General features: G+C 41.3%; 1 protein-coding gene across 5 annotated transcripts in view; it reads left to right on the top strand.

Annotated features, from left to right (window-relative positions):
- Positions 1-20,566, top strand: part of RGS6 (regulator of G protein signaling 6) — a 594,402-nt gene that overhangs the window by 31,683 nt on the left and 542,153 nt on the right. For all 5 annotated transcript variants that reach the window (XM_077750704.1, XM_077750703.1, XM_077750707.1 and 2 more), the window contains exon 2: positions 18,290-18,393. In XM_077750704.1, coding sequence (XP_077606830.1) covers positions 18,310-18,393 — 84 coding nt within the window. In that variant the 5' untranslated portion in view covers positions 18,290-18,309. The remainder of the gene's footprint in view (positions 1-18,289; positions 18,394-20,566) is intronic.

Genomic DNA, 20,566 nt, shown 5'->3' with positions numbered 1-20,566 from the left:
GGGAAGGCACTTTAACTTTTAGAAAGGCACATAGTTTATGGGCATGGCTGCTGGCTTCTGCTGGAAGCCCAGGGGTCTATGACATTGGGTAAAGTAGCTTAACACCTTTGATCTGTGTTCTCCCCAAGTGCAGAATAACGCTGAGAAACTGATTGCTGAGGGCCTTATCAACAGAGAGATTGTTCCTGGATGTTTCCGGTTTAGTGAGTTCTTAGCTGGGCAGGGAGGGCTTCCTTCCCCAGGTCACAGTTTGTTTAAGGTCCTCGCCGTTCTTCCTTGCTTTTTGCCTGGCGTGTCCTTATTGGCGATAGGTTCCACTATTGATCACCTTTTTCTAGATGATAATTAATCAGGTATGGCTCTTGTTATCAAGAAGTTTAAAATTCTCTGGGGAGAGGGGATGAAAGAGAAACAGGATGTGGTAAGATAAACACAGATAAATGGGATGGAGGAGAGATTACAGAGAGATTTCATTGAAGATGTTGAGTGGACAAAATGGACTTTAGACAACCAATGGCTTTGGGGCTTGTAGGGATGGGAGCAGGGAACAGAGGTGGCCAGGGTGTGCTTGAGGCATTTCAGTGTAAGTAAAAGGACACAGGTGACAAAGTGTGCAAAGAATATCCCCCTTTTGAGAATCAGGTCCTTAAAAACCTTTCAGGCAGGAAGTCCATGTTGGTGAACTTGAGGGGCAGCAGGGACAGGGCACATCTAGGTAGTAAGGGAAACTGTTTAAAATAAAGATCTGCATATACCAAAAGCAAAAAGAGAAAACAAAGTAGATTGTGAGTGACATTTTCCTCACTTATGTTGGCATCAGAGGGTATGCCACAGCGGGTTTCTAGTTCTTGCCATTTTCCAGATCACGCCTCTGCAGTGAAGTGCTTGTAAGAAGTTTTGCTTTATTAGAGCCATGCACAGTTCCCATGCAAACGGGCATTTTCCTGAACCGTGTCAGGCTCTCTGTCTAGACATTCAGTGCCTTTTACTGACTGTGAGTTTGACTGCGGACTCCAGGATCTTCCTGTGGCTCAAGGGCAAAATGGATGAATCTTGGGAGAAACCGTATTTAACTTGCTCGGCATAACTGATTAGGAAGCTCTCAGATGTCTCACCCCAATGCGTCGGGTATCAAGCTTCATGCCAAGGCATATGCTGTCAATTCCAGGTTTTGAGTTCTTTGGCTTCCTGTAGCTTTCAAAAGCTTCTCTGCAGAAACCACTTCCCCTGCCTGTCGTCTGCCTTACAACCTCCCCCCACCCCACTTACAAAAATCTGTGTCTAAGCCCCAGTTTCTTGTATTTTTAATTATCCTTAACAGGAATGACTTGTTGGCTGTCAAAGACCTACTTGGAAGTAGACTGGTTTAAGTTGAACTTGGCTTATTGGGACTCTTTGGTGGGGGTAAGTTATTTGGGGTTGAGATTGGATGTGTTGTTGGTCTTGGAAGAGGTACCCTGGTTGACAAGACTAGATATTAAAATTGGGGCCAGTCTATTAGGACTTGAATGCCACATACATAAAGTGGTGGTAATGACAATGGAGATTCAAGGCTTTCTGGCATATAGAAAAAACACACAAAAGTACTGAATTAAAACAAACTTAAACCAACTCAAGAAAAGGAAACTACCTATGTGTCTCATACATCTGGGAATTCAGGCATGGCTGGCTTCAAAGACTTAAGTGATAGTATCGGCATTCTTAGCTTGATACCTCATGGTGTTGACTTCCTCCTTTGGTGACACTAGAGAAAAAGAAGATGGTCATAAGTATCCCTCCCCTCACATCCTTTTCACACTGTCCCTCACACGGAAGGGGTCTTCGTTCTTCCAGTCTCCTTATCTCAGCCTCAGGGAAGGTCCCTGGTTGGTCCCAATTATACGCTTGATCTAATCAGTATGTCTGGTCAATACAGCATCCTCTGGCCAGAAGAGTTCACAGGCCCATCCTTCCCTATCAGAAGAAAGACATTTGATAGCAAAAAATATACTGGGCAACCAGAAGTAGCTGCCTCAATCTTCTAACCTCACTGATGAACTTTGGGTTTCATTTGCTGGGCAGTAGAATAAGTGCAGAGTGTTTCAGGCACTGTCTGAGAGTTCTGAGATGCTTTCTAAGAGCTGGAAATTTTTCATTATCCAAAATGAAGTTTTTGGATAACGTGAAAAATTCACTCAATTGTGTGTTTCTTTTTTTAAAGTTTTTAAAAATGTTTGTTTGTTTTTAAGAGAGAGAGAGAGGGGAAGAGAGAGAGAGAGAGCGCAAATGAACAAGGGAGGGATAGAGAGAGGGACACACAGAATCCGAAGCGGGCTCCGGGCTCTGAGCTTTCAGCAGAGAACCAGATGCGGGGCTCAAACCCAGGAACCACAAGATCATGACCTGAGCCAAAGTTGGATGCTTAGCTGACCGAGCCACCCAGATGCTCCTCAACTATTTATTTCTATTCTTGTTTCCTTTCGATACCAGCTCCCTCATTCAAGGATTACTGCTTCTGTTCTGTAGCTGCTGCACAAAGGCCAGAGTGAATGTACATAGTAGTGACAGACACGATGTCTGGCTCCTCCACCATCCCTACAACCCTTTTGCATATCACCTTTTGCATATGACCTTTTGCATGGCTATACCTGAGACGGGTCATGTGCCACCTTGAGACCAGGGGATGCCGTATCCTTCCCCCGGATATTTGTGCTATCCTTTTTAAACATACAATTTTAGAGGATAAGATATTCACAGAAAAGTACACAAATCATTGCTCAGTAAATGAACAGTAATACATCCGTGTTATCACTCCCAGATCAAGAGGTAGAATGTTACCGGTCCCCTGGCAACGACCTCATGCACTTCCCAGTAACTGCACCCCCACCTTCCCCAGGGGTAACTACTAACCTAATTGCTAATACCATGTGTTCCAATTTTTGAAATGTATGAAATATATATGGAGTTACACACATATGTACACACCTCCTTTTTTGTGGCTTCTTAGGTACAACCTTGTTTATGTTGTGATATGGGGCAGTTTATTTTTTATTGCTGGGCAGCAAGCTGCTTTGTAATGTTTTACAAATTGTGTGTTCATCTACTGTTTGTTGATGGGCATTTGGTCCGTTGCCGGTTTGGGGCTCTGAGGAAGAATGCTGCTGTGAACTGTTTTGTATGTGGTTTTGGTGCACATATGAGTGCATTTCTTTCTGGTACACACGAAAGACTGGTTCGCTGGGGCGTGGGGCACGTATGTCCAACTTTAGTAAATTCCTACAAAGAGTTTTCCTAAGTGGTTCGGCCACTTTATATTCCTCTCATCACTTTGTGAGTGTTTCCGTTTCTGTACGTACTTGTCAGCACTTGGGATTATCAGACTCGTTTAAATTTTAGCTTTTATGGTGGGCGTGTTCTGGTGTCTCATTGTGGTTTTGATTTGCTCTGGTGACTAGTGATGTTGTGTCTTTCTAATATTTTTTTTTGTCACTTTCATTTAATCTCTTGTAGTCTCTGTTCAGGTTTATTGCCTATTTTCAAATTGGATTGTCTTTTTCTTATTGACTTGTAGGAGTTTTTTTTTTTAAACAAATTTGAATACAAGTGTTTTTCCCAGTCATATGTATTTAAAATATCTTTTCCTATTTTGTGGCTTGCTATCTGACACTCTTTTGATGAATAGGACATCTTGCTTTATTTATTTAAAAAAATTTTTTTAATGTTTATTTTTTGAGAGAGAGAGAGAGAGAGAGAGAGAGAGAGAGATGGAGTGTGAGTGGGGGAGGGGCAGAGAGAGAGGGAGACACAGAATCAGAAGCAGGCTCCAGGCTCTGAGCTGTTAGCACAGAGCCCGACGCTAGGGCCAAACCCACAAACCGCAAGATCATGACCTGGGTTGAAGTTGACCCGACTGAGCCACCCAGGCGCCCCTGGAGATCTTGCTTTAAATGTGATCCAATCTGTTAACCTCTTCCTTTATGGTTGTTTTCTGTGCCTGCTGAAGAAATTTTTGCCCACCCTAAGGTCATGAAGTTATTTTTCCACTTTGCTTTGTAGAAGCCCTATTGTTTTTGCCTTTATCTGTGGGTAAAAGATCTATCTGAGGTTGATTTTTTTATTCATGACATAAAAAAGAGATCCATCTTTATTTTGTTTTCCATCTGGATATCTAGTTAACCCCTGCACGACTTACTGAAAAGTCTCTTCCACTGCCCTGAAATGTCACTTTCATTATAAATCAGGCGATTATTTATATGTAGATCCCTCTCTGCTTTCTACCCCTTCTCTTGTTCTTTTTGGCTGTTTTTATACTGATCCCACACTGTCTTACTATAGCTTAATAATAAGTCCATATCTGATAGTGTATATCCAGTTCTTACTTAAGAATAGCTTGGTTGTTGTTCTTAGACATTTGCATTACTGTATAAATTTTAAAATCTTCTTTTGATGAGATTTTGATTGGAACCTCATTAAATCTCTAGCCCAATTTAAGGAGTAAACNAAACTATTTGTTAAAAAAAAATGTTGACTCTTTCTATTCATTAATATAGGTATATCCTTTGGGACATCTGGGTGGCTCAGTCAGTTAAGTGTCTGTCTTCAGCTCAGGTCATGGTCTTGTGGTCCGTGCGTTCAAGCCCTGTGTTGAGCTCTGTGCTGACAGCTCAGAGCCTAGAGCCTGTTTCAGATTCTGTGTCTCCCTCTCTCTCTCTGCTCTTCCCTGCTCATACTCTGTCTCTCAAAAATGAATATATGTTAAAAAAATTCTTTTTAAATATGGTATATCCCTTAATTTATTTAGATTTTTATCTCTGTTAGTGTTCTGTATCTCTCCAGGTGGTAAAGGTATTGCACCTCTTTCTTCTATATAGTATATACTATTCGTAGTATTTGAAGTCAGTTGATGCTATTATAAGTGATATCATTTTGAATATATTTTCTGCTTGTTGGTCTCTGGATATACAGAAATATAGTTGATTTTTATTTGTTGACATTGAATCCAATGACTTTCCTAAATTCACTTATTAATTCTAATAGTTCTGTGTAGATTATTATGGCTTTTCCAGGTACACAAATTTCCTGAAAAACAGTTTTTACTTCTTCCTTTGCTTCCTCTCTTTTTATTTCTTTTTCTTTCCTATTGCGTTGGCTTAGACCTCTACTGTACCAGAGAATAGAAGTGGTCATAGCAGGCATGCTTATCTCATTTCTAATCTCAGTGGGAAGGTTTTCAAAGTGTGACTATCAAATATTATGGTTGTCATGTTTTGTAGCTATCCTTTATCAGATTAAGCATGTTGCTTTACATTCAGAATTGGCTAAGAGTAGTTTCACGAATAGACGTTGAATTTGACTAGATGCGTACAGAACAGTTGAATGGAATGTCTGGTGTAACTCTGCACTTCCCTTTTCTTTTGGATCTTGGTCTCCTATGTCCCCAGTGCCTTAGGAGCACTCCTTTTTCCAGTTTAATCTGGCTTTTCTAGTTCCTGACGGTTGTTTTGTTACAAGGTAGACCATCTCCTTGTAGGAAGTGGTACATGTTAATTGTACTGTTTTTGTCTTCCATCGAATATGCATGAAAGTGTAATGAACCCTCAGAATCCTATTCAACTGTTACTTCTTTCACCTATATTGCTCCTGCCTGAGGAACTTCATGAATAGGTATTTTTGTTTGTTTGTTAAGTCTTGCTCTCTCTAGCACTGTATGCATTATGGAGGATGTATAACGTCTGCATTATGGAGTCCTTGGAGAGATGCGCTTGATGCTTAAATGCCTAGTTGTAGGGTAAAAAGATACTGGTTTTACCTGTTCTTAAAAAAAAGAAGAAAGAAAACAACAAAATCTCAAGGAATATAACTGACATTCTTAAAAAAAAAAAAAAAGCCAAAAGATGTGCCTTTCTTTTTTTGGGTCCCCTGGGAACACACCCTCCTCTTTATCTCTTAGTCATTCCCTTGTGTCTAACAATTGGCAGTGCTCCTCCGTCACACCTACTTCTTCCCTAGCAGTGATCCAGCCTTTATCATGTGGAATCAGAGAGTGGCAGGAGCTGCCTGTGCCGTCCCTGTAGTCAGGAGTATCAGACACTATGATCTTAGAATTCATACTAAAAAAATGTGAGTCCTTTCACGTGGGAGGAAAGACATTTGGAAACTGAAGACCTAAATTTTCATGCTGGCTCTGTTACTAACCAGCAAGATGACGTGAGTGTATAATTTGATCTCTCAGACTTTGGGTTCATCCTCTGAAAAATTAAATGGTTGGGATTGTTCAGGGAACAGGAAATTTTTTTTATGAAAAGGATCAAATAGTAAATACTTGGAGCTTTGTGGGCCATCTGGTCTCTCTCGCAGCTCCTCGTCTCTGCTGTTGTAGTGCAAAAGCAGCACAGACAGTAAGTAAACAAAGGTGTTTATTTATAAAACTTTATTTATGAACACAGAAATTTGATTTTTATAAGTTTTCATGTGTCGCAGAATATTCTTCTTCTTTTAACTTTTCCCCCCACCATCTAAAAGTGTAAAAACAAAACAAAAAACAAAAAAAAGATGAGGTGCCTGTGTGGCTCAGTTGGTTAAGGTCCAACTTTGGCTCAGGTCATCATCTCGCATTTTGTGGGTTCGGGCCCCGCGTCAGGCTCTGTGCGAACAGCTCAGAGCCTGGAGCCTGCTTTGGATTTTGTGTCTCCCTCTTGCTCTGCCCTTCCCCAACTTGTACTCTGTCTCTCTTTCTCACCCTCCCTCTCGCTCTCAGAAGTAAACATTAAAAAAAAAAAAAGAAAAAACAAAAAAAGAAACAAAACAAAACAAAAAGTAAAAATCATTCTGAACCCACAGACCATACAAAAATAGGCAGCAGGCTAGATCTGTCCCCTGGGCCCCAGCTTGCCAACCTTTGAACTTGTTGGTTGGTAAGGGCTATTCTGGAATTCTGTGTTAGACCTTGATATGCTAATCTTTAAAAAAAAAAAAATGTTTTGTTTTGTTTTTTTCTGTCCCATGAGCATTGTTCAAGAGAGTCTTATTCCTTTCTCCAAAATCCATTAAGAATAAGAAAATAAAATATTTTATTTTCCTTTTATTTCCTCTCTGATGCTTGCTGTTTATTTTGTAGATTCAAGTTTCTGACCTAAGTAATTTCCTCTGTCTGAAGAAATTCTAGCATTTCTTGAAAGGCAAATCTGCTAATGATAAACTTCCTCATTTATTTGTCTCAGCAATTTTATTTGTCCTACATCTTGAAGAATAATCTCACTAGATGTGGAATTCTAGTTTGATTTTTTTCTTTCAATGTTTTAAATATTTTACTTTACTTTCTTGCTTTTGCATGTTTTCTGATCTGAAGATATCTTTAATTCTTATTCTTGTTCTTTTATAGGTAAGGTCCCCCACTCGCCACTGCCTCCCCGTCCCCGTGATGACTTCTGAGGTCTTTTCTCTGTCTTTGATTTTCTGCAGTTTAAATATGCCCAGGGGCTAGGGGTGCCTGAGTGGCTCAGTTGGTTAAGTGTCTGACTTCGGTTCAGATCAGGATATCATGGTTCATACATGAGTTCGAGCCCTGCTTCGGGCTCTGTGCTGGCAGCCCAGAGCCTGGAGCCTGCTTCAGATTCTGTGTCTCCCTCTCTCTCTCTGTCCCTTCCCACTTGCGCTCTGTCTCTCTCTCAAAAATGAATAAACATTTAAAAAAAATTTAAAAAAAGATATGCCTAGCTGTTGTATTTTTTAAAATTTACAGTGATTGTAGTTATCTGATCTTTCTATGTTTGTGGTTTGTTGTGTCTCATTAACTTTGGAATGTTCTCAGTTATTCCTTCAAATATCTCTTCTCCTTTCTCTTTCTTTTCCTGGTATTCTAATTACATTTATTAAAAAATGTTTTTTAATGTTTTATTTATTTTTGAGAGAGAGAGAGAGAGAGAGACAGCATTNTGTCAGCACAGAGCCCGACATGGGGCTTGAACCCACGAACTGTGATATCATGACCTGAGCCGAAGTTGGATGCCTAACCGACTGAGCCACCCAGGCGCCCCTAATTACACTTATGTCATACCTTTTGATATTGTATCATAGTTCCTGGACATTTTGTCTCAGTTTTTAAAGATTTATTTTTCTCTCTCTTTTCAGTTTGGGGTTTCTATTTTTTAAATTTCAATTTTAATTAGTTAATATGCAGTGCAGTATTGGTTTCAGAAGTGGAATTCAGTGATTCATCACTTACATACAACACCCAGTGCTCATCCCAACAAGTGCCCTCCTTAGTACCCATCACCCATCTAGCCCATCCCCCCGCCCACTTCCCTCCCTCAGCCCTCAGGTTTGTTTCCCTCTCTTCGTTTCCCCCCTCCTTCCTGTATGTTCATCTGTTTTGTTTCTTAAATTCCACCCATGAGTGAAATCATATATTTGTCTTTCTCTGATTGATTTATTTCACTAAGCATAATACATTGTGCTTAGCTCCATCCACATCATTACAAATGGCAAGATTTCATTGTTTTGATGGCTGAGTAATATTCCATTGTATATATACTACACCTTCATCCGTTCATCAGTCAGTGGACATTTGGCCTCTTTTCATAGTTGGGCTATTGTTAATAATGCTGCTGTAAACATTGGGGTTCGTATAGCCTTTTTAAATCTGTATTTTTGATCTTTTGGGTGAATACCTAATAGCACAATTGCTGGGTCGCAGGGTCGTTCTATTTTTAGTTGTTTGAGGAACCTCCCTACTGATCTCCAGAGTGGCTGTACCAGTTTGCATTCCCACCAACATTGCAAGAGGGTTCTCTGTTCTCTGCGTCCTCGCCAACATCTCTTGTTTCCTGTGTTGTTAATTTTAGTCATTCTGACATGTGTGAAGTGGTATCTCCTCATGGTTTTGATTCGTGTTTCAGTTTGGGTCTCTATTGAACTTCAGGTGCACTGATTCTTTCCTTGTCCATTTTGAGTTTACCAATGAGCCCTTAGAAGGCATTCTTCATTTATTACAGTGTTTGTGACTTTTAGCATTTCCTTTTTTTTTTTTAAAGAATTTCTATCTCTCTGCTTTCATTACCATCTACATTTTCTATTAGAACCTGCAACATATTTAATCATAGTTTAAAAAAATTTCTTGTCTGATAATTTCAACATCTGTGTCCTGAATCTGGTTCTGATGACTGGTTGTCCTTTCAGATCGTATTTTTTCTTGCCTTTTATATGCCTTGTAATTTTTTTTGTCAAAAGCCAAGTGTGGTGTGTCTGGTAATGGGAATTAAGGTAACTGGGCCTTTAGTGTGGGATTTTGTTTAAATTGGCCAAGAGTTGAACTGCATTTCGTGTTTGCTGTAGGTATAGCTGCTAGAAACTTCAAATTCCCCCCGTGTTCTTGTTTTTGTCTCCTCTCTTGACTTCAGATGAGTCTTCAGAGAGTTTGTGTCTTGGAGACAGGTGAGCTGTGACCTGTTGTTATGCTGGAGGCCCGTTGGTGTGGTGGTAGGGGATGAGTGACGAGGAATGTTCTGTCGTCTTCCAATCAAAAGCAACAGTGGAATGATTATTCTTTAGTAAATACAGCAACACTTCCTCTATTGCAACAGGAGGGAAGAAAAAGGACATGGTGGGTTAGGTGAGGGTGCCTGAAGATGAGAGACTCGCCTACTGCTGGCTTCCATTTCTTCAATGAATTTTGAAGTGAGCATGTCAACTGTGTGTGAAGCTTGAACAAAGATAAGATATGGGATGGCCAATTCAGACAAACAGAGAGCTAACCTGGTAGGAAAACATCTAGATTTGATGGGCGCTGTTGATGAATTTAAAGTTTGTGCTCATGCATTTAAAATGCAGCCAGTCAGTCTGGTTGTGTGAGTTCTTCCTCACTCCCACCACAAAGAGTGTGCCTGCTGGGGTGTGAGCTTGGGTCTTCAGAGATTATGTGGATACTGTGTGGTGGATATTCTGGTTCCATCAGTGTTGGAGTTTTGCCTGGAAATCTCCCACAGAAAGAGCATATTGAGGCAGTTCAGGGTATTTGCAAGGGTGTGACTGTGAGTAGCTAAAACGGTGGGACCAATGAGAGAAAAACGTGAAGGTAGAGTGAGGAGGAGGAGTAAGGGGGTAAAAACCTTGTGAGTCCCATGGATTGAATGTCTAAATAAGCTTGAAAAATGAGTGCAGCGAATGTAGAGTAAGTGAACTGGAAAGAGCTGGTAAGTGACCTGGGGTTTGAGGTGGTCCAGTCACCACCGATGATGGGGTTCAGCATGTGGCCGTGGGAGACAGTGGCTGAGGAAGAGGGTTCAGGTGGGGAAACAGAAGGATGGAGGAACCAGTTTTCCAGATAGGTCTTTGACTCTGATGTTCAAGTCACTGAGGTTGATGAAGGAGTGAGGGATGGAGAAAACCTCTGAGAACCAGAGGCAGGCGTCCTCAGAAAATGGGAGGGCTTAAAAGAAGGGAGGCAGGATACAGTAGTGAGGATGGGTAGAACGTGGCGCAGCTAGATGGTCTGAGTATCACAAGAGCAGGGATTTATGTAGAAAGACGGGAGGGAAACCATGTGAAGCAGCAATGTGGAGCCAGGACAACACTTACCTTACTTCCTGGTTCGAGATACGTGGGGTGAGAACAACTGGGCTCCAAGGGAGGGCATGTCCTTGGGGCAAGCCAGGTTTCCATGAAGGTCGTTGAAGGTCAGAGTTCAAAGACAAGGTAGAAGGACATAGTGGGCATACTGTTGATAGAAGAAGAGTTGGAAAGGCAGAGATGTGCAGGGTCTGGGGCTGTCCAGTGCAGTGTGGGGGCCAGAGCCCTGGTGAGAGAGGATGCCTGGCTGGACCTGAACTCTGAACGGTGGTTGTGGCAATACGACCATGAGCCATATCAGAAGGCCAAGCACATCCTGTGACATGAAAAACTTTCTGCTTCTCTAAGCTTAATTTTTTGGGACTTTTGCTTGATATAAGGAATGCGAAAATATTTATCTTTATAAGCAGCTCTTAACAAAAATTAGTTTGCTTAGGCTGTAAGGCAGCTGTGGCAACTTAAAGAGGATTGTATTTGTTTATATGTCTTAAGGTTGGGTTGTTACAGGGAATTCAGTCTCACAGATGCACTAGGAAGTAGAAGGCAGGAACCACACATCAGTTGAGGACCTACTAAGTACCAATTGTACTATGTACCAGAAGTACCTACTACTAGGTACTTCCTATGTGATATATAGGTGCTAACTACTTTATATTTAAATATATGTTTACATTTTGTGTCCTTACAAAATTGTGTTTTAAATACTTTCTATAGGTGATGTCCCTGGAGACCAAGACAGACATGTAGGAAAGTATGGCCATGGGAATTAGTCCTGACTTTGATTTTAGTTTCTTGGTTGACACTCTGTTTTACTTTTGGCAACTTTGGACCTCGTTTTTCTCATCCGTAGCATGAGAATAACAACAGCCACCTGTTAGAGTTGCCGTGGCACATTGCCCAGGTGATTCTAAGAAGCAGACAAGGCTGAGAACTCCTGATACTGGTGATCAGCATTTGCTCCCTTTTGTAGATGAGGAGACCAAGGCTCAGAGAGGCTCAGTAGGTATAGCACTAAGTTGTTTGTGGTCATATAGCCTAAGTGGCATGGCTGGGATTGAGAGCCTGTTCTTAGACTCCAGGACCCTTGCTCTTTTCAGTACAGTGAGTCTCTTCCTAAATACAAGGGAGGCTGCAGGAGCCCCACCTCCGCACGGTTGCCCGGACAGTAGACAGCATGGGATGGTGGAAGGGGTTAGATGAAGAGAAGGCAGGCTCCACAGAATCTAGGTCAGTGGCTTCCAGACCTGATTGGGCTTTCACATCACCTGGGGACTGTTTAGATGATAAATCTCCAGGGACCACCCTAGGCCTACCAGATCAGAATTTCTGGAACATGGGACCCAGGAACATGGATCTTTAGAATCAACCCCAGGTGATTCTGAGGCTGCTAGTCTGGTTCAATTCCTTGGACCAGCTTTTGGGAACCACTGAATGCTAACTGAAATTCTGAAATGATCAAGCGATTATATCCCGGTAAAATCCTGGGTGCCTGGCAGGGCCACCAAAATTGGCCCCTAAGGTCTGAGCTCTCGCACCTTCTTTAAGACCTCTGGTGTAGGGCCATAAGCTGACTCTTGCTATCTCTGAGCAGCTGGACTTTGAGCCTTTGAGCTCATCCTTATAGGAAGTGTCACGTTGGCAGAGCGCTATACCAGAAAGAGGAATTTGTTTTTCAGGGCCATTGTTCTTTCTTCTCCCCGCTGGAGGTTCCTGTTCTCTCAGTCAGATTGGAGCTATATAAACAAGCTTGTACTACTGAGCTAGCACACATCTTGTAAATTTTTTTTCCAAAGTGCTTAACGTTGCTGATGTCAAAAAAAAAAAAATCCATTGGGTTTTAATGGGCTGAAGCGTACAATGTGAAGTTGATACAATATGGAGGAGAGGAAATAACATCAAGAGGAATTCTTATTTGGCAGCACAAATATTCAGACTGTGTTACAGTCAGGCTTTGATTACCTCTCTTGTGAGATATTTCCCTGAATAGGGCTTTGAGGGCGAGGCACAAAGAAGGACAGGCAGGATGCTTCAGGCTTTTAGCTTCATGTGATGGTGATCTCAGTGGCATTGGAGTGTCACTGCAGTGGTCTGCTTCTTGGTTATACATCAGGATCACAGGAGAAGCTTGTTAAACAGCTGATGGCTCCATCTCAGAATCCCTGAGGTGGGGGAAGGGTTTCTTCAATGATTCGGATGCTGGTGGCCTGGGAGTTTCACTTGGCCAAATACTGGCTAGAAACCAGACTGCTGGTCAGTTGCTCTATTCATTCTGCACTAGGGAATTTGCAGGCCTTATCTGATTTCCTCTTCAAAAGCAACTCTGCAGAGTAGAGGACTCTTCATATTCCAGGTGAAGAGCTGGAAGTTGGGGGAAGGTAGTCAATTGCCAAGACAGTCTTGGTGTGGCCAGAGCTGAGATGCTATTTCCTGTCTGACTTAGCCACTTCCTTTTCCACATCACTGAGGTCTTTCTACCTGCTGGGCTCAGCATTGTTATCTGCTGGACCCTAGTCTTTGCTTGCTCCAGAGAGGCTGGCATTACAAAGGAACACAGCTGGCATTTGTTGTAACCGCAAGCTATGAATGCAGTAGAAGTTTGGAGTAAATTGCAGTCCCGACTTGCAGAAGATTTACTAATCAGAGTTTGAATCATACATGCTCAATTGTTCTGTTATTAACAAGGTCTCTCCTCACTATACTTTCCATCCTCCCACACGTTCCTTCTTATCTAAATTGCTCATGGGTTCCAAAAGTGGATTCCTGAGTTCAGAGCTGACCCACATCAATAAATTCTGGGGAAAAGTGTCATTCTGTACATAGGTCTTTATCGAGAAAGAGCCTTCTTTGTGGGGCAGTTTCAATGGCTTGTTATCCAGATGAGTATTCCAGAAGGAGTATGCTGCATCTTGGTAGAATCTTATCAATTCCATCATTCATTCAAAAATAATCTGAGTACTTACTATGTGCCACACCCAGTTCTAGATGTTGGGGATACCAGGGTGAACCCCACCCCCCAACAAAGACTCTGCCCAAGCACAACTGGCTTTAACAGAGGTAGAGACGATACCTGGTAAACAAGTAAACGAAGAGAAGTGCAAAGCCCTGTTAGTTCTCACCCCACATTCAACTGTTCCATTTAATCTCCTTGAGATCAGTTCAGTCCTCATGGTTTTTTTCTTTTGGGTGCCTACAGCTTCTGGGGCTCCGCGTGGCCATGCCTAATGCCTGTGTTGTCCCCTAGGCACGCATGGTCTCTTCTGCCTCCCCCAGACTCCTGTTCATCCTTTGCTCTGCTCTCAGTTGCCAGCTTCTGCCCTGTGCCGGCATCACCAAACACCCCCACATTACGACCTCCTGTTTCTGTGGATGTGTCTGTCACCCTTCCTGGACTCTCAACACTTGAATGAGAGCATCTGTGTCCAATTTTTCTTTGTATCTCCAGCTCACCTTGTGAGTGGATGCTCCAAGAAATGTGTGTCCCACTGCCCCTGGTGGTGGGTGGTGGTATTGCAGAAATTGCTTCAAGGATGGGTATGCTGAGTCTGGGAGAGGATGCCTGACTCCCATCAGTCCGGTGATTCCTTGACAAGTTCAGCGTGAGTACTGAACAAGTACAGCCATGAATGGAGGACCTGGGCTAGGGTAAAGAGAGCGGGTATGGAACATTCTGATGAGCATTTGAAGGAACGTTCTGAGGTCCCAGGACAGAACCAGAAGAAACACTGGAGATGTGGGGTTTTCCAGCTGTTGTCCACTTGGGGTCCAGGGAATCTGTGGCCTCACCCAGTTCTGAAAGCTAGTTAATTGCACATCAGGTGGGAGAACCGGGCCACCCAGTTCATAAGGCTTTCTGCTATGCTGGGACTATGGTGACAGATAAGGAAACAGAAGCACAGGGAGGTGAAGTAACTTGCCCCAGATCACACTGCCTGGAAGTGTCGGAGACTAAATTTGCATGTGGATCTGTCTGATAACAGATGCCAGGTTGTAACCACTGTGCTACCTGTCTGCCTCTTCTAGGGGATTTCAAAAATCAAGCCCTGAACATGTTTTCACCTTCCCGCTTGGTTAGCTGTAAGCCATTTTAGGCAAATAATATCATTAATGTGTTTTCTTTCTATTGAAATGTAGTTGTGTGTTTTCAGAAAAGCATTCACAATTCTTTAAATATTAAAATAAAAGGCCCTGAATTATTTAATATGTGCACATACATGTAGTACAAATAATATGAAGAAGTTTTTGGTTTTCACTATCACGAAATTTAAAATATTCCCAGCTCATTTCTATTATATTTCATTTCAAAATAAATATTTTAGGGGTGCTTAGGTGGCTCAGTCGGTTAAGTGTCTGCTTGATTTCAGCTCAGGTGATGATCTCACGGTTTGTGGGTTCTAGCCCTGCATCGGGCTCTGCACTGACAGCGCGGAGCCTGCTTGAGATTCTCCCTTCCTCTCTCTCTGCCCCTCACCTGCTCGTGCTCTATCTTCTCTCAAAAAATAAGTAAACTTAAAAAAATAATAAATCTTTCATATATTGCAATGAATGAGAATCTAGCCATTTAATGTCACGAGCCCTAGCTTCCTAGTCAATGAATATAATTAGGACACCCTTACCTCTGTAGGCTTTGCATCCCGTTTCTCTAACATCTGTTGACACGTGGGCTAGAAAGTGGTTATATCACTATTTTCTCAATGATTCTTTCTAGACACAGAAAAGTTAAATGACATTGAGCTGCTAGAGGAACCAAAACTAGAAGTTTTCTACTATATCCTGGATTCACTGAAATCCTAACAGGGAGACTGTCTGCCTGCACTTGATAGTCTGAAGTCCTAGTCCTGGTCCATCAGCCTGTTATAACACTTGAAGTGTGTGTGTGTGTGTGTGTGTGTGTGTGTGTGTGTGTGTGTTGGGGGAGTTGGCCAGGGAAAGGCGAAGGCAGGGCTGACAGGATTGTTTCTAGGTCATTCCAACCTTGTTGTTATAACACACTTTTCTAGGTGGGAGATAATATGTTCATTAGAGTCAAGCGTTCGTTTAAAAATAAAGCCAGAAACCCAAAATGCCTCTGTCACATAGATAAATGAGCATCCATAAATGGACTCCATTTTTATGTTTCATGCTCTGTCATATTCTGCATTGAGGCAAAGGAGTAGGCAAAGAAGTAGCTGTTTATCAAAATAAAACAGTGTGTTATTCATTTAACTTTAAAAGCCCCTGATTGGAATTAATAATCAGCGTTTCCAAGTAGCACTATATTCATAGAACCCCTGATATTACAGTATGTAGAGATAAGAGAATGTTCTTTATCTCATCATGTAATCTAACTTTTAAAACGCATCTTAATTCGCAAATGATGAAGAAAGCAAGCAACAGTCAAATGGTATACTTTGGATATTTAAGTTCTTTGCACAAATGACAAATTCCTATCTCTTCCCCCATCTTCTGCCTCAATTTGTTTTTATGGAATGACCTTTGGTACCAACTTATTTTATAATAAAATATTTCCTGAGCTTTTATTTTAAATTGAAATGGCCTTTTCTGTCAAGTATGATATTTGTAAAAGTTTCTTTGATGAAAGGCCTGTGAATTTTGTGCAAATAACCCGGGCAGGCTCTTAGCTTAGAGATAACATTTGTATAGGACTTTTATGGCTTTATATGATACCTTTACACTCAGTTTATTGGACCCTTACCTGTGAATACTCCGTAGAAGTCACATTTTACTGGTGAGAGCAGTGTAGAGAGAGGTGCCTTGGCGTGATTCTGGGTACACAGCAGGCGTTCAACATTTTGTTTTAAAAGGAAGTTAACAAAGAGAACCCAATAGGTTATTGAACTTGTGCAAAGTCACATGGCAAATATAGTGTGGTACCAAGAACTGAACTTCTTTACTCAAATATTCCATACGTTGTCACTGTTATCTTTTCAGGCTTTTTAAAAAAATCGAATTAAAAAGAATTCATTTTACTTAATTGAGGTAAAATTTACAGAACCGAAAATTAACATCTTTAAAGCATACATTTCAGTAGCATTTAATACATTCACAGTGTTCTGCATCCATCACCTTTATCTAGTTCAAAAATGTTTCATGATCCCAGAGGAGACACCATGTCCATTAAGCAACGGCCCCATTCCATCCTCTGCCCAGCCATTGGAAGCTACTGACCTGCTTCCTTTCTCTACAGATTTACCTATTCTAGATATTTAACATAAATGGAATCTTAGAATGTGTGACTGTCTTAGTCTGTTCTCTTACAACATGTGACTGTCTTAGTCTGTTCAGGTTGCTATAACAATATCGTAGATTGGCTGGCTTTTAAACAACAGAAATTTATTTCTCACAGTTCTCAAGATCAAGGCTTGAGCAGATCTGGTGTGGGGTGAGGGTATGCTTCCTGGTTCATGGGTGACTTTATTCTCGCTGTGTCCTAACATGGTGGGAGGGAGCACTCTGGGGGGGGGGTGTCTCTTTTATAAGGGCACTAATCAGCTCCCAAAGGCTCTATCTCCTAATACCATGAAACCAGAGGTTAGCATTTCAACATACGGATTTTTTGGAACATAAACATTTAGTCCATTGCAGTGACCTTTGTGTCTGGCTTCTTTCTCTAAGCATAATGTGTTCAAGATCAATCTATGTTGTAGCATGTATCAGAACTTTATTACCTTTTATGCATGAACTTTATTCCATTGTAGGGAGAGACCATATTTGGTTTATCCATCAGTTGATGGACATTATGCTGTTTCCATGTTTTGGCTATTGCGAATAGTGCTACTGGGAACATTTGTGTTCAAGTATTTGTTGGAATACTTATTTTCAGTTCTTTGGGGGTATAGTTGAATTTTCGAGTTACATGGCAATTCTAGGTTTAAATTTTGAGGAATCACCAAACTGTTTTTTCATAGTGACCGAGCCATTTTACATTCCTATCAACAAGGTACAAGCATTCACATTTCCCTACATCCTTTGCAACACTCATTTGAGGTTTTTCTCTTTTACAATGACCATCCTCATGGGTATGAAGCAGTCTTTCCTTGGGGTTTTGATTTGCATTTCCCAGGTAAATATTCAAATTTGAGTGCATAGAGTTAATCAAGAAGTGAGCTTTGGTAAGACAAAATCAACACCACAAGGAATGGCTTCATCTATCCTCAGGAGATTATTTAAGATGACATAAGCTCACCTCGAGGGTACATGATTCTGGGCTGAAGATAAAGAACATGTTGCTTTGGGATTAAAAGAATGTATGTGGATAACAAGACCCCAGTGATCCCTAGATTTTTTTTTTTTTTAAATATTTTTATTTATTTCTAGGAGAGAGAGACAGCGTGAGCAGGGGAGGGTCAGAGAGACAGGGAGACACAGACTCTGAAATAGGCTCCAGGCTCTGAGCTGGCAGTCAGCACAGAACCCGACGCGGGGCTCGAGCCCACAAACTGCGAGATCATGACCTAAGCGAAAGTCGGACGCTTAACCGACTAAGCCACCCAGGCGCCCCTAGATTTTTTAAAACATACTACTTAATGAGGAAAAATAAGAAATTTNGAAAGTCGGACGCTTAACCGACTAAGCCACCCAGGCGCCCCTAGATTTTTTAAAAATACTGCTTAATGAGGAAAAATAAGAAATTCATCATGTTTTATTTTCATATTGCCTGCCAAAAGATACTTACTTCTTTGCATTGCAGGGCTTTCTTTATATAACTTTTGTCATGCCTTAATGGTCTGTTCATTTATTTTTGCAGTGTGAGTGAAGACCTACAGGATGGCTCAGGGATCTGGGGATCAAAGAGCAGTGGGGATTGCTGACCCAGAGGAGAGTTCTCCGAATATGATAGTCTACCGCAAAGTAAGGCCTCGCGTTAAATGCTGGGAGTGCTGCCTGTGTATGTGTTTGTGTTCTGTGTGTGCAGGGTGGCTTGTGTTGACAGCTTGACAAATGTTTTCTGCTTAAACTGCCTTGACTGATAAATGAATATCATTTTCTTCTCATATCCTCTGCTTTTCCAATTCAAAAATTCAAAGAAGTTAGGTTTTGTCATACTTAGTATCAAACACTTGAAAAATATGATTGGATTTTCGTTAAAGATTTTATTTTGAAGTAATCCTCTCTACCCAACGTGGGCTTGAACGTACAGCCCCGAGACCAAGAGTTGCACGCTCTGCAGACTGAGCCAGTCAGGCTCTTCCGGTTTGGTTTTCTTTAAATGCAGAGATCACCTAAGCAGTGCAGATGGAGACGTGCTCTCCTTCAGTGTAAAGGCCTTTGTGTGACATTTATCAACTGATTGTTTTTGAATCCATAGTATGTATGAGATCTGGTCTAGATGCTGTGGGAGATACAGAGGTGTGCATGAATTAGATGTCTACAGTTGGTAGGAGACAAAAGGTGTACACAAATGCATAGTCTGTAATAGTCTAAGTGTTAATTTCCAAAAGAGAAGTGCCAGTAGAATTTGAAATTATGTAATTATAAATTCATTTGAATGAAATGAATTATATGAAATCAGAGGAGGGGGTGATTACTTCCAGGCTCAGAGGTCAGGTGTGGACTGGTGGAGGAGTGGTCTTTGAACTCAAATTTCAAAAGATGGGTAGGACTGCTTTATATGGAAAGCAGAAAAGAAGCACAATATTCCAGTGGTGAAATGCGTTCAGCAAAGGCAAAGGGCTGGAGAAAGCCAACAGCAACCAGACCTAGCGAGCTTGGGCATTGATGAGTTACCTGGAGTAATGGAGGTAAGATTTTGGAGAGAGTCTGGATGGAGCCAGATTTTAGAATGTTGAATCATAGACCATTTAATCATGAAAACCTTTTGTGCCGAGAGTTGTAAAATCAATATTTCTCTTTGGATTACGAGTCTTGTCCCACGGTGCCAGATGCATTGTTGTGAAGGTAGACTGGAGGCTCAGTGAGGGGTGGTGGTGGTATTTCTGTGAGAAAGAAGGAGGACACTAACCTAGCAGGGGGAAATGCCCCTCAGAATTGAGTGGGACTGAGCAAAGGAATTAAAGAGTCTAAATTAAAAATGTCTTAGAAAATGAGTATAGAATTAGGAGAATAGAAATTCAAAGATGGCTGCGTTTTCACTTTGGGTTATATAGGCAGACGTTGATGCTATTCATTCAAATAGAGACATTTGGAAGGATGTTTTAAAGGAAGGAGGTATGGCACATAGGTTTTATTCATGCACATGTTGAATTTGAGGGAATAACTGCTTATTAATATACTTTTAACGCTTGCATATGTGTGAAAATTTAATCTAACTGTATTACATATTAATAAGGAAAATGAGTTAATGTTCATTCACTTCACTAAATATTTGAGTTGTCTGCTGGGTTCTGTGTATTCTGTAAGACTGTGTGTTTGATCTCTGCTCATCACACGGGCAAGGCTGATCTAGGTATTCCTGAATGATCAATATGGTGAATTTTCTCTGTCCTTATAAAAATAGAATTCAAAATGAATCTTGCTTTGAGCATCAAATTCCTCAGTCCTTTGCTTTGTAAGAGAATGCTTAGATAACCCATCTCTAACAGAGGAGCCTATTTAGTTGCAGTAAAGAAAATGGAGATGACCAGGGCTAACCAATTGACGAGGCATACAGAATAATAGGAAGATGTGTATTCATCATTACCTTCTTACCCCACCCCATGCCAGGGAAACCCTATAGCAAGCTCATAGGCACGTGAGCTTTGGAATCAGAACTATGTTAAAATTACTGCCAATGCTACCACTTCCTAGTGGTGTGACCTTGAGTTAGTTATTAACCTCTGTGAGCCTCTGTTTCTTCATTTTTAAAAAGAAAAATAAAAGGGGGGTGAGGAAGGATAGGACCTCGTGGGGTTATCGTGAAGATTCATTTAGATAAAGTAAACGAGGAGCATAATGAAAGCTGCTGCTTTTTTTTTTTTTTTTTTTTTTTTTTTTTTTGGCCTTTAAAAAACTGACCAGATGGGGCGCCTGGGTGGCTTAGTCGGTTAGGCGTCCGACTTTCGCTTAGGTCATGATCTCGCGGTTT

Source organism: Crocuta crocuta, unplaced genomic scaffold (genome assembly GCF_008692635.1).
Source record: "Crocuta crocuta isolate KB4526 unplaced genomic scaffold, BGI_CrCroc_1.0 scaffold186, whole genome shotgun sequence".
NCBI lineage: Eukaryota > Metazoa > Chordata > Mammalia > Carnivora > Hyaenidae > Crocuta > Crocuta crocuta.
The sequence above is the reverse complement of the archived record's forward strand: the minus strand, read 5'-3'. Positions and strand labels throughout refer to the sequence as shown.